Raw genomic sequence first — 15,588 nt, 5'->3', positions numbered from 1 at the left:
GGGAATGGTACACTGGACTATCTCAGACTTGCCTTTCTCTTTACCATTTGGTCAACCGAGTTGACTATGGACAATCCCTTTCCATTGGGAAGAGAATGCTTTTTGGATTTCCAATGTTACCATTGTCAATGTCCATGGAAGTTTAGGAAGTTGATCTTCTAATCAAATTTGCTTTACCAGTCCTCCAAATCATTGTTGATTCAGTAGCACCAAGCAAATTGATAAGATCACTAAGGGTCATGTCATAGTCTGTTTCATAGTAGTCCCAAAGGAAACTCATTATGTAACTTAGAAAGTGATTAAACAACCAAATTTCTCAAGACTTTGACACCCAACTCTCCCGGCTTGTCAATATGTGACTTCATCTCCAAGATGTGAACACACATAGACCTTGCTTGCCAATAGGGCTTGAGTGACCTTGAACTATTCAAGAACTTGTGGGTTAAGGAGAATAATTGAAGGAGGTGGAGGAAGAGAAGTATGATTTCCATTATACAACCACGAATCATCATCTTCATTAGGAAAGCTTGTTCCATGAGATTTGGGAAGATCATAGTTGTCTGAACCAGACATTTACAATGGGATAAATTTCAAGTTAGTTGATTTAAATCCTTAATATAACACCCAATATGAAATATTAAGGCTAGGACCCAACACAATATTTTATAACTTGGAAAAAGGATGTCGTAACCAAACTATAAAATATTTGAAGGTAGACGAATGACAATTCACCAATTTCCACCATGAAAAACGAAATAATTTATTAGATTTTAATTAGGTTTCAATGGCATGTTTCAATATCGATTGTGCCCTCTTAAGTTTTGTGACTTGGCTGTCGGGGATCACAAAACAAGGTGTGAATAACCATGCAAACATACTTGGTACCCTTAATATTTATCACTTAATTGATGTGCAGGTTAACCACACGCGCTCCACTGATACTATGATAAACATTAAGTTACCATTTTCCTACCTTGTTAAATCCAGGCTAGTGTGTCGGTTAACCACATGCACTCCACTACCGAATTAAGCTAAGTGCAAAGTGTAATTGCATGGGTTAGCACCAAATTCACATTTTCTTAAAGTAACTAAGATTAGGAATTCATAAAAGGTTTAATTACTTTATATTTATCATTATACTTATAATGAAGGAGAATTATAGTCCTTTTCCTACCTGTTCGGCTAACGACCCTCCACCAGTCAAGGAAGTGGTGGGTGAGAGTGGGCACTCATTAAACTGTTATTTTATAGGCAGTAACCTTATACCCCCCTTATAGACCGGCTTTGTGAATGAGGCCTACTAACCGTAAAATGACTTGATCTTATATATATATATATATATATATATATATATATATATATATATATATATATATATATATATATACTATTAACTTATAATAATATAAAGTATAAGGGTTGATTTTTAACTTTAAAAATTCTAGGGGTTTGGAATTAAAGTGTGTGTGACACTTTAGAAATTCCAAAACTTGAGGGTAAGTTTTGAACAATTCAAAAACTTTTGGTTTCCAAAACTTATGAGTTTAATATGGTTTTTATGGAAGAATTTTCAAGTTCCATAACTTGAGGACAAGTTATGGAAGATATAAAAAACATTTTATAATGACATTAAAATTAGAGACTCTTCCATTTTCATAATCTATGTCTTTTAATGACACTTTAAAAGAAAAACTCTTCATTTTCCATAACTTGAGGACAAGTTATGGAATTCATAAAAACCATTAAGATCAAATTACCAATTAACACAATAATCAAGTAATTTTTCTATGAACAAGATCAAAATGATTAGTGAAGATAATTCATATCAACAATTTTCAAGAACTTGGCTAATCACATAAACTAAAACAAGTCTTGAAACTTTGACAATTATCATTTATTTGGATGAGAATAAACATTACCATAACATCAAAATCAAGTTTTATGAACAAAAAACACTTTGTGGTAATTATTCTAATCCAAAACAAGCCAAAAAAAAAAAACACACTGAAAAATCGCCGCCTCGTGGTAAATTTTACCACCTCGTGGTGAACTGGTAGATTCCAAAAAAAAAAAAAAAGATTTTCCTTGCAAATAGCATCAAGTATAATTGAAAACAAGCCTAGGCTCTGATACCACTCATGGGTTTTGAGCATTCTAACACTCCTATGGTGTACATGCAACCCTATAAACCTTGGATCTATGTTTTCTCTATTATACATGCAAATATTCAATATTCCAAGGTTTAATCCTAACTAGAATAATATGAAGCAACTATACTACAAAAGCCTAGTTAGATAACATACCTTTTAATGAAGCTTGAAGTCTTGAACTTTAAGAGCTTAGCCCCAATAGTGTGGAAGCCTCAAGTGGAATCACAAATCACCAAGAACACCTTGGAAAACTTGAGAGAATAGTAAGCATACTAGAAATTGGCCCACTCTTGTTTTCTCACACACTAGTGCCATTTCATGTGCCAAAGACCTCTTTATATAGTATGGAGGATTAGGGTTTCATCCATGTAAACCCTAATGCGCATGACCTTTCATTTCCATAGGATCCATGAGTTAAAAACTCCATGGACTATCCATGAAAGCTTAGCCCAACCTAAATGAACTTGGCTCATAATATATATATATATATATATATATATATATATATATATATATATATATATATATATATAAGAGTTCATATTTAATTAGTTCCTTTTGATCACTAAATTAATTCTAAATTAATTCTTGATCAATACTAATTAAATAATGTGATTCCATATTAATATATTAGAACTTATAATATATTAATATAAATCATAAACATACTATTCTCAAAAGACTATCCATATAAATTGTTCCGGTAAAGTGCAACCCAAATGGATCATGCCAAATCGGGTCAAGTACATACCAATTATAGTTATGGACTTAGACACTAATCCCCCATAATCCACCAAAACATTGCAAAAATCATACAATCCATCCCAAGAAGAGATCTAAGCAACTAACAAGCAAGGTGAGAACTTGATACCTATGACCTCTTCTTCAAACCAAGAAACTCCTAGTTCCTTAGCTCCTTCAAAATGCACCAAAACTGAACACTCAAGGCTCTCCACAAGATCACACACTCAACAATGGAAAATGATGCACGGTTTTAGGGTTTCTGGATAGAGGGGGCTAATAGGGATGCTAGCCAAGGGACTTAAGGCCTTTAAATAGTGTGCAACACCCTAAAAAAATAGGGTTTCCTTCCTAGCTGCCAACACGCCTAGTTGAGGCGCCTTAACTCGCCATGTTGCTTCATTAAACCTCGTGACCAAAAACATCTCGACACGCCATGTTGAGGCTCTAACACGCCGAGTCCAAAAAGAAAGCTTAAACAACTGGAAAAATAAGTTCATACCGGAAACCAGGCATTACAATTCTCCCCCAATTGAATCAGACTTCGTTCTCGAAGTCTGCTGCCCTGAACAATTTTGGATAATGCTCTCTCATCTCCTCCTCGGGCTCCTAAGTCCACTCGGACCCCTTCCGATGCAGCCACTGTACCTTCACTAGTTCCACAACCTTGTGAAATATACTAAAACTTATTTAACATTATTTATTCTAAATAATCATATATAAAAATGTCATTTTGACGCTTATCGTATCTAAATTGACTAGCTCGAATTTGCGGGTGTTACAATTATCTACCCCTTAGGATGATTACGTCCCAGAATCATCAACAAAACAGGGATTGTATAATGACTCCATACATTATCTCTTCATCCTAGGTAATAATCGTAACTCCTACGTTCCTCCGAACGAGTATCTAACTCTTGGACTTCTTAACCGCAGGCGGTGCTCAATCTTGCACCCGCTCTCTATCTTGCGTTGGACTTTCAGTCGTAACCTTCAAATTACATAATCCTTATTGAAGACTCCTTCCTCTTTAAAAGACTTACGATAATTTCTTTCCTTCATTTATTGTAACAGACCGATGGGTCATGTTCTAATGACCTCTCATCTTATGATGCAACACTTAGACTCAAGTCTCTTAGAGTCAAATTCCATAATGGAATATACCTTCCTTCATGTTATAATGTGATATAATCACATTTTGGCATGTAGCAGTTCTAGCTATAGGCTTCTTACTTAAACAATGGTCGCGATACTTCTATTGATCGCTTAAATTAAATTTCACTTCAATCTTTTGGCTTAAGTCGGATGCTACATCGAACTTAGTTCTCTGAACCACGTAGAATACATATCTTAGAAGGACTTGATATGATATGAACACTTGGGTGGGAATAACAATCATCTTCTTAGTCATTACCGAAACGATGGTAACGACATACTTGAACAAAATGGAATCAATTACTAGCTTCTTGGTAACCTTGTGACTTTCCCTGATCCAAGTGTGACTCTTGTGCTTCCGATAGTATAGGAATCTACTACCATTCACACCTACTCATACTCGTCCCAAGTATTGTCTCGCATTTTTTTCCAAGTCACCATTCAAGAATTTTCATATAATAATTTAACACATCAGATAACAAAATCAAGGTTTTATATCAAAGATTTCTGAATTTAATTTTCTTATTTGTTTCCTTATTTAGGCTGAAGGGATATTATCCCATTATTAGTTCTGTTATAGGGTTGAGTCAGCCCTAGCCTTTTTAGTATAAATATTTCTTTCCTGTTCTTTGAGAATTAGATCAATGATGAATAAAAATAATGCATCGTTTTCTCTCAATCTTTCTGGTCTGCTACTAGATCTACAGTAGGGTTGCAGGAATCAATATGGTATCAGAGCAGAGCTCGATCCAGGCCTAATCGAGTGTCGTTCTTCAAAAAAAGGTTGGTTAGATTAACCTTAAACCAGCAATCTCTCTTATCATCAGATTCTTGGGTTGGTTATTCCAAACCAATTTCTTCTTTCTTCTTTTTTTTCTTTGCAACCTACTGCTCTGAGGATTCTTTCAAGCTTCTGTCACCATGAATAATACTTCAATCAAATTCAGAAATATACCCACTGCCCTCGTCAGTGAAGATGTCAATTCCGGCTCATCATCAGCAAACTCGTCCCAAATTCCACCAACTTTGAATCCTAATTACATTTCCTTGCCCACAACATATAAACTGAATGGTCATAACTACAATCTTTGGTCTCACTCAGTTTCAATTTTCATTGCAGGAAAAGGCAAAGAAGACTACTTGTCCATAAATCTAGCCCAACCTGATGATAAAAGTCCAGAACATAAAAAATGGAAGGTAGAGAACAATATGGTTATGTCATGGCTCTTGAACTCTATGACTCCTGAAATAGGAGAACAGTTTATGTTTTACAAGACAACATCCGAAATTTGGGAAGCGGCTCGTGACACATTCTCAAATCAATATAACACTTCAGCTCTATTTGAAATCAAGGGCATTCTCCATGATCTCCGTCAAGGAGAGTCAACTGTGATGGGTTATTTCACTGCATTGAACCGGTATTGGCAGCAACTCGATGTCCTTGATGTTGTTACTTGGAGCTTCCCGGAAGATGGAAAACAATACAAGCGGTTGGTTGAGACTGAAAGGATTTATAAATTCCTTCTTGGGCTCAACCAGGAACTTGATGAAGTCCAAGGAAGGATTCTTGGTACTAAACCTATGCCCAACCTCAGGGAAGTGTTCTCAGAAGTCCGACGTGAAGAAATTCGAAGAAGAGTAATGCTTGAAAATATTGGCAACATCACAAATGAGGGATCTGCTCTTGAAACTCGTGCCCCATCTAGTATGAAATTTCAAGTGAGCCCTGGAACATCTTAGAAGAAGAATAATCGGCCTTGGTGTGATCATTACAAAAAACCTGGTCACAGCAAAGAAACCTGCTGGAAAATTCATGGAAAACCATCTGACTTGAAATCTAGTACTCGTGTAAATGTAGCAGCTAGTGACAACCAAGAAGTGTTTAGCAAAGAACAAATTGAAGCCCTCCGGAAGATGCTGCAAATCACATCCCGTGAAGACAAAGGGATTGCTTTTGTGGCTCAACAAGGTGGAGTCTCATCTGCATTTGTAACAAATGCATTTGCAGAAAAACCATGGGTTGTTGATTGTGGAGCTACTGATCACATGATTAGGGATCGAATTGTATTCACTAACTTCCAACCAGTACCTAATGGAAGAACAATACGAGTTGCTACAGGAGAAGACTCAAAAGTAGAGGGCATTGGTACAGTTGTCATATCCAAGAATATAACATTGAAATATGTGTTATATGTCCCTAATCTAGACTTCAACTTATTATCCCCCATTCAATTAATGAGGGATCTTAATTGCATTACTATCTTAACCCCATTTGTATGTATGTTTCAGGCCATGAGTTCGGGGAAGATGATTAGCAGTGCTAAAGTATGCGATGAGCTCTACCACCTTGAAGCCGAGAAGTTAAAAAAATATTTTGTCTCGTCAGTCTTTCATGTTTCTAGTCAAAATAATATAATGCTATGGCATCATAGATTAGGTCATCCAAATTTTCATTACTTAAAGAAGTTGTTTCCCCATTTAATGATTAAAAATCCGAATGATTACAATTATGAAGTGTGTCAAATTTCCAAACATGTTAGACATTCTTATTCTCCACTTCCGTACAAACCTTCTCATCCTTTCTACTTAATCCATAGTGATGTTTGGGGACCCTCTAGAGTGAAAAATATCTCTGGTGCGGGATGGTTTCTTACCTTTATCAATGACCACACCTGTGTTACATGGGTATTTTTGATGAAAGACAAATCTGAGGTTGGGCCGATCTTCCAACGTTTTCATCAAATGATACAAAACCAATTCGTAACAAAAATTCAAGTGCTTAAATCGGATAATGCAAAAGAATACTTTCATTCTGAGTTGGGAAACTACCTTACTCAACAAGGAATTGTTCACCTCACATCATGCGTTGACACCCCCAACAGAATGGAGTAGCAGAAAGAAAAATAGACACCTACTTGAGGTAACTCAGTCATTACTATTATCCAGTTCTGTTCCGAATCATTTTTGTGGTGAAGATGTTTTAACTGCAACATACCTTATTAATAGGATGCCTTCTCGAGTCATTGACTTCAAAATGCCACACCAATCTCTTCAATCCAGTTTCCCTCACATTCGGATTTTGTCCCAGGTACAACCTAAAATATTTGGTTGTACTTCATTTGTTCATAATCATCAGCCAAGCCGTAGCAAGTTAGATCCTAGGTCATTCAAAGGTGTCTTTCTAGGATATTCCCTGAACCAGCAAGGTTATAAGTGCTACTCCCCATCCACCAGAAAATTCTATCACTCCATGGGTGTCACATTCTTTGAAGACAACCCCTACTACTCCAAAACTGATATTTAGGGGGAGAACTTTGAGGAATATCAATTTTTGGACTATCCTACCTTATACCATTCCGACCCAATAGTGATACCAGTTCAAGTAGACTCTAACAGTGAAAATCCAGGTATTCAAACTCCACCAAATAGTTGGAACTTCAAATCAAGATGCTCAAAAAGACTATATAGTTTACACTAGAAGGTCGAGACAGCATACTAAGGTGGTAGAGCAAGTTACTACTGAAACACACAGCCATGAATCACCTCCGAATTCACCAGTTAATACTCAATCTAATGATTCCACTTCTTACATTTCCCCAAATGAGTCGGATGATTTAAATATTCCAGTTGCATTACGGAAAGGGAAGAGAAGTTATACTATGCATCCAATAAGTAACTTTGTGTCATATGACAAACTGTCACCAAAGTACAAAGCTTTTGCTCTTTCAGTTTCAGAAATTCAAGTTCCCAGGAACTTTCAAGAAGCAATCTCAAAAAAGGAATGTGCAAATGCAGTCCGTGAAGAAGTGAATGCTCTTCAAAAAAGCAAAACATGGGAATACACTAATCTTCCACTGGGAAAGAAAACAGTGGGGTGCAAATGGGTATTTGTTGTCAAATACAACTCCGATGGTAGTGTAAACAGATTTAAAGCAAGGCTGGTCGCAAAAGGTTTTACACAGTCTTACGGGATCGACTACGCAGAAACTTTTGCTCCCGTGGAAAAACTAAATTCCATTCGTGTATTGCTATCTCTTGCTGTAAATCTTGACTGGCCATTGCATCAACTCGATGTAAGGAACGCATTCTTAAATGGGGAACTAGAGGAAGAAGTTTACATGGATGTTCCACTTGGCCTCGAATCTCCAGAAAACAAAGGAATGGTGTGCAAACTTAAAAAATCTCTTTATGGCCTAAAGCAATCGCCACGAACATGGTTTGAAAAACTGACTCAAGTGGGTAAGCAATACGGATTCATTCAGGGGCAAATCGACCACACGATGTTCACTAAACACTCTCATGACGGGAGAGTTGTAATCATGATTGTTTATGTGGACGATATCATTATAACCGGAGACTACTCAAAGCAAGTTAAAGAACTAAAACTTCTTTTAGGACAAGAATTTGAAATAAAAGATTTGAGCCAGCTTATATACTTTCTTGTTATGGAAATTTCCAGATCAAGAAAAGGCATTTTTGTATCACAAAGAAAGTACACTCTTGATCTCTTGAAAGAAACCGGATTGTTGGGTTGCAAACCAAAAAGTGTGCCAATGGAACCAGGAATAAAACTTCGAACAAAAACCAAAGATGACCCTGTTGATAAAGGAAGATATCAAAGATTGGTGGGTAAGTTGACTTATCTTGCACACACAAGACCTGACATTGGGTTTGCTGTAGGTATGGTGAGTAGATTCATGAATGCTCTCACAACTAGGCATATGGAAGCTATTATTCAAATTCTGCACTACTTAAAAAAAATCCAGGATATGGTCTATACTTTAAAAAATCCATTGAGAGAGGAGTAAATGCCTACACTGATGCAGATTGGGGAGGATCTTATGTTGATGGACGGTCAACCACAGGTTATTGCACTTTTGTGTGGGGTAATTTGGTCACTTGGCGTAGCAAGAAGCAATCTGTGGTGGCTAGAAGTAGTGTTGAGGCTGAATTCCGAGCAATGTGTCAAGGTATATGTGAGGGGATATGGTTAACTGCCTCCAGAGTAGGTGTCTGACGTACTGGCACCACGTACTCCCATCGAAGTCCCTTTGCATACCTGTCAATTTTTTTCAGCTCGTCTGGGACAATATGCAAAGCAAACTCCATTTTGTCTGTGAAGTTATTGGTGTATTCATCGATGGACATGATTCCCTTCTTCAATGTCAGAAATAGGTTCTCTAGCTCAAGTAGATTTTGGGCCGAGTAGTACTTGCGCTTGAAATGAACCAAGAACTCTATCCAAGTCAGTTGCAGTAGCTCATTAGGGCTTAGGGTCTTCCCCAGAGTGTTCCACCAGCAAACAGCGCCACCTCTGAACTGACGCACTGCAAATGTGGTTTGTATCTTGCCTTTGCAACCACATGTCATGAAGGCTAATTCCATCTCCAAGATCCAATCCATTACTCCGATGGGATCTTCCTTTCCAGTGAAATTTGACATCTTGCAAGTCGTAAAGTCTTTGTACTTGCATCCATTTCTCTCGACTCCGTCCTCTTGGTTATTCCTCCTAACCATAGGCAGTTCAGCTTGACCAACAGTTCTACTATAATTTCCTTCCTCTGACTGACCCTCATTCAGTTCAGGTTGTTCAACATGAATCGTAGGTTCATCCCTATTCTTGTGCAACATCTGCCTACTCTTTTCCCTCTGTTCGGCCATCACAGCCCGAATCATGGCTTGTTCTCCAGCCATTGTGATTGGCTCAGGTGCAGCTGCTACCACCGATACTTGCTCAATCACTTGGGGTTGAGGCTGTTGATTGTTATTTGTATTGGCATTTCCGACTCCACTTTGGGTTCTTTCCATTTAAATCTATACACCAAATCAGACATTCGGTTTGTAGTGAAGAGAATTAAGATAGGAAAACTTTATTTATGATAGACATATAAATATCCTTATCACTACAAAAAGTTACATGTTAGTTCTAATATCGTAATTAAAGGTTTAGAATCCTGAACATAAGGTTTCCAGATCCGTTCAGCAATAGACCATAGATCCGATCAAATAATAACATCCTAAAGCATATAAGGCATCTTATAGCATAAATCATTTGGCATATAAAAGCAATTTATGCATCTAATCCTAAATTAAGCTAGTGCTTGTGTCTAAAGTGTAGTAGACACTCATCTCACAATCATTGCTTAGCATTCTAAGTTTAAGTCTAGAAATAAATCCTTACTCATAGTTCGCTTAAACTAATTCTCTAATAGCAACTGTGACATCCCCAAATTCACAATCAGTAAAGACTGATTTGTTTATGCTTTGAAAATCAGAGTATATTTTTAAAGAAATATATTGTGGAATTTGTTCCCAGAAAACATGATAAATATATTATCAAAGCATTTTGAAGAAATGTATTTTATTGATATTAAAACTTTAGGATGTCATCGTCAATACAAAAACATAAGCATAAACAGACCTTACTTTCATTTACACTAGTGATATACATCTCTTTTAATCTCTTAATGCAATGTAGCTTCATATCGACACCTGTGATACAAATAAACTGAGTGAGTCAGGTTGGGAAACCTGGTGAGTACATAGGGTTTTCAACCCACAATAATAAATTTATTATGTTTTATCATCAAAAAATTAACCCAATTACCCATCCCCATTATCTTGTTTATTTCTTACGGATCTACCCTAAGAATCATCTATCACTCATTCCTAAGGATTGTTCTTAAGGAATAGGCAAGAAGTCCATCATCTCCATGGTTTATACAACAGACACTAAATCCATAGTTTCCAGGGTTCATCCAACAGGTGCTAAATCCATAGCTGCCAGGGTTTATCTCATTTATTGATAGTATTATTTTTTAGAGTCCACTTGTAATACATGTCAATGGGTTTTTTAGAGTACACCGGGTGAACATATCGTTCACAACACCTATAGGTTGCGAGTCTGCTAGTGTTCCACTGGACTATCTAGAATAGTCCGTGGTTGTCATCCATAATCTGCTAGATGATGGGGCCACTGCTTGGGTCATCGCTTGGCTCATCGCTTCTCACCATATTTTACCACTCATATATCATCACTCATCTTTCATCGCTCATCATTTATCTCATCTTTAATCTACCCATCGTTTAACCATCATAATTATATGTATAAAACACATATATAGTTTAAGACAAATAAAACATGTATGTTTTTGTTCATCCAACATGGATATCAAGAACACAGATAATATGCACACATAGCATGTAATTTATATTAAATACTTCATATCTATGTGTAAGATGAAAGTAAATATGCACTCACGTTAGTAGCATGCTTGATAGAATCTAACTAGAAACGGTCAGCGGTTCGTGATCATCGGGCTCGAGACACGGTAACGGCCTCAATAAACGAGAGAGAATGAAAGTAGAAGGTGTCGGAATGGATGAGGACGAACTTGCTATTTATAGCCTGATTTTTGGTCTCTCACGTCGTGAGAATTCATTGCTCACATCATGATCCATTGTTGTATCACTTCGTAGCTTCGCCATCTGCGTTCTAGGCTTGAATAGTGTTTGTTTGACTCCTCACGTCGTGAGAAATCATGCTCACATTGTGAGCCTTAAATGTAGACTTGCCATCTGCATTCTAGCCTTGAAAAGTGGCGTTCTGACTCCTCACATCGTGAGAAATCATGCTCATGTCGTGAGTCCAGTCAAATTAAGGTTTTTGACATGTGTCATGCTCTTAGACAGCTGCATCTTCGGAAGGTCATAGCTTTTGCATACGAGCTCCGTTTTTGATGTTATTTATATTCACACGTAGGTGGAGACATACTTAAAAAATTTCATATAGACCCTTAAGTCTAAAAAGTGCTTTATCGTAAACTCACTTTTTACGATTCCCGGTGTCGTACTGGTTTTGTCGCGAAACTTCGACAGGTCATAACTTCTTCGTTATAACTTGGATTTCAGCGCTCTTTATATGTATGGAAACCTTGTGACATATACTACAACTTAGTTAACATTATTTATTCCAAATAATCATCTATAAAAAGTCATTTTTGATGCTTATCGTCTATAAATTGAGTAGCTCGAATCTATGGGCGTTACATCCACGCCATTGGAATCTTTTTAAATCTTGTACAATGCAAGAAATTGCATGGCCACGTAATGGCAGTAAGATTGTCACGTCATGACAATCTTTGTTCAGCACGTATTCAAAATCTTTCTCAATGCCACGTCATGGGGATTTCTTTCTTTTTCATGACTTCTTTAATCTTCTTCTCCTATTTTTAGCTCCAGTCCTCCAACTTCCAACATTTGTTCAATTTTGGCCCTTTTCTTCAAGAATGTTCCTTTTTGGCTTCAAAATATAATTTAAACATTATAAGTACCGAATACCTTTGCAATTAACCAAAACATAGGTTAAATGTATTAAAATACTGCCTAGAAATGTGTGTAAATGTAGAAATATCAGTTTGATTCTTGGTGGTGGGAGTTGTATGTTGATGGCATCTTCACGGTCAAATTCATAAGACATAATATGGATGACTTGTTATCATAGGGAAATATTTAGATACATGGAATAAGTTTATTTCATAGAAGGTGATTTTTTTATACTTTGTCTTTATCATTTTCCTCTCAAAGCGACTTTGGCGACTAATGTTATTCAGGTCCCCTCAGTTCAGTGTCCTTTATGTATCGTATATGATGTAACTCTTTTTCACTTATTTTTTGAATGTAAAATTGTGGCGAGGATATGAAACGCTATTTCTCTGTGGCTATACATAGACTTTCCAAGGCATGTTGTTAGGTTCATTTCATGCATCCATTTTGTAGTTTTACTCCATAAAAGTGCATTGCATTTATGTTTAAACTCATGCATTTTGCATGTTTTTCGGGATTTTTCAGGAGGAAATTTCATTCACACATTTTTGTGATATTTCAGGGACTTTTGGAGGAAGTATATTGTTGGAGGAGGTAAATAAGAGTTGTGGACAAAATTTCGAGACTTGCGGAGCACCGAGGAGCAAGATATCAAAGAAATGAAGTTTTTGGCTTTACAGACGTTTACACGGCCATGTAAATGGAAGCCTTGCATTTACACGCCTGTGTAAACGTAGATTTCTGCACATTGTATTTTTTTCGTTTACGCAGGCGCGTAAATGACAGTGTTAATTTACGCGGGCCGTGTAAACGTAAATGTGAGTTTTAAAGCAGTTTTTCACCATTCTTAAAGGGGGAACCAATTTTTTCTTTAGAGGGTCGACTTTTTGAGAGGAGAAGGCAATTTTCTTGAGGATTTTTGGAGATGATTAACACTTGGGAACATCTGTTTCATTTTGTAAGAACTTTAATTTCATTTTCTAGATTTGTGATCTTGTTCTAGTCATGAGTGGTTAGAACCCTAGTTTCTCCAACTTTATGTCTTGACTTTTTAGTTGTAATTTCAATCATGTGATTTGATGTTTGCTTCCATTCCTACCTAGTGAATTTGATTTTGTTTCAATTGAATGTTTCATTCTAATTGTGATTCTTATTGGGCATTTGAATTTGGGTTAGGTCATTCAAGTTATCTAATTGCAAAATCCGTAATTGTTTTGTGAATTGGACTAAGTAACAAACACTAAATTGATCTCCATTGAATTAATTTAGTGTAAATGTAACATCCCGAAATACCAAGAGTAGAGTTGATGGGAAAAGGGGAAATTGGAGGAGTACGTGTCAGAGTTCGGAGCAGCGGGATCTTATCCTTTCAGCCGGCAGTTTCGAGGTGAGTTATCCTCACTATATCAACAGGGTCTAAGGCACCAAGGTCGGCCCTTTATTGGATTGAGATTCGGATATGGTTATTATGTTATTGTTTGATATGTTTGCATCCTGGTAGCTAGGATGGTACATGCTGGAGACCTAGTTAAGGTCAGTTTCCCGATATGTAGAGTGATGCTATGCTAGTGACCGGTTAGGTCGGTAACCTGGTTAAGGTAATGATATGCTATGTGATCTGCTTGCTCGGTTTGTTGACTATGACTGTTATATGATTGTATGTTATGTGCACATGGTTGTTTGGACTGGGGATGGGTTGAGGCGGGTCCTGCTTTGTGCTGTAAGCCAAGATACCCAGGGAGGACCGGTTATTCCGAAGGCCCAACGAGTGGTCCGGATAGGCTGTAGGCCCCACGAGGGCGGACCAGACGTGCCGATGCTCGGAGAGTGGACCAGGCCGACTGAAGGCCCGATGCGGGCGGACCAGTCACCCTGTAGACTCAGAGAGTGGACCAGGTGGGTTGAAGGCCCGGTGCGGGCGGACCAACCACATTGTAGACTCAAAGGACATGACTAGACTCGGAGGGTGGATCCGGCGGACTGAAGGCCCGATACGGCGGACCAGTCACACAGTAGACCCGATATGCATGGTTGTTCTATGTTCTGTTATGTTATGTATGCTTTTTATGCTATGGGCCGGAAGGCAATATGTTATGGGCCGGAAGGCAATATGTTTTGGACCGGAAGGTCCTAGCCTGGAAGGGCGTATATGTGGTTGGTATTTTGGGGGTATCTCACTAAGCTTTCGGGCTTACAGTTGTGGTTTAATGTTTTTCAGGTTCTTCCGGAGACTGTGGCAAGGCAAAGGCGTGATCGTACCGTCCCTCGCGTTTATGTTTTATGAAATGGACCTGGGAATATTCTGATAAATAATGTATTGAAAACCTTTTGTAATAATTTAATGAAATCTGATTGTTTTTGAAAAATTTTAATTAGTTGGACTTTTCGGTCGTTACAGTAAATCTTATTCACATACTCTTACACTCCCGAGCTTGTGAGGAGTATTGGGTGTTGTTGGGAACATTCACATAAATCTTATTGTAACCTTTTGATTTCTATCTAAGAGCTTGTTTAGACTTAAATTAGAAGGTTAGGTTATTTTCAAAGAGTTTGTTTTGAATTTGACAACTTGGTAAATAAGAAGTGTTAGAACTTGTAACACTTTCAAGTACCAATTTAGTTGGATTTGAGTAGATATCATTTCATCCTTGGAATCACATTGTTAAATTGGCTTGCATAGATTTGGAGTTCTTACAAATCCTAAATTTGTTTCATTTAATTGATCATTTACTTATTGCTTTATCCTCTTGTTTAAATCATTGCATACCAACCCCCCATTTATGTGACCATTTTTGTACCTTATGCAAAAAGGTATTAACATGTGTTCTGTGTTTCTGTGGAGCGACACTGCTTACCTTGTATTACATTTTTAGTGCAAAGTAACAATGTTTTGGAGTCATTTTGTACCCCTTTATTTGTTAGGTTTGACACGCCTAACACATATTGAGGTTCTTAACATTATTATTAGGATAGATTTGTTACATCTATCCAAGGTTGTAGAATTCGTTACTCAGTACCTGTTCGGCCGACTACCAAGTAGCGAGTACTTGGATTCGGTAATTCACGTAGAAATATTTTTAAGGAAATTATATATGTCAAAATCATAAGTTGATTGAAATATATAACAAATTAGATACATTTGAATACATAAAAACTGAAAAAACACACAATGGTTTCACTTTGTGAATAATTATTGAAAATTTTAAGATATATATGT

General features: G+C 37.2%; 1 protein-coding gene across 1 annotated transcript; it reads left to right on the top strand.

Moving 5' to 3' along the window:
- The first annotated feature begins 4,967 nt into the window (after positions 1 to 4,967).
- Positions 4,968 to 9,063, top strand: LOC145030190 (uncharacterized). Its single transcript, XM_078978596.1, has 5 exons — positions 4,968 to 5,751; positions 5,905 to 6,197; positions 6,336 to 6,371; positions 7,454 to 8,726; positions 8,813 to 9,063. Exons 1-5 carry the CDS (start codon positions 4,968 to 4,970, stop codon positions 9,061 to 9,063), a joined length of 2,637 nt encoding a protein of 878 aa, XP_078834722.1.
- Positions 9,064 to 15,588: the final 6,525 nt, after the last annotated feature.

The sequence above is a fragment of the Lactuca saligna genome, chromosome 2 (assembly GCF_052625555.1).
Source record: "Lactuca saligna cultivar CGN05327 chromosome 2, ASM5262555v1, whole genome shotgun sequence".
Classification (NCBI taxonomy): Eukaryota; Viridiplantae; Streptophyta; class Magnoliopsida; order Asterales; family Asteraceae; genus Lactuca; species Lactuca saligna.
Note: the sequence above shows the minus strand (reverse complement) of the source record. Positions and strands in the feature narration are given on the sequence as shown.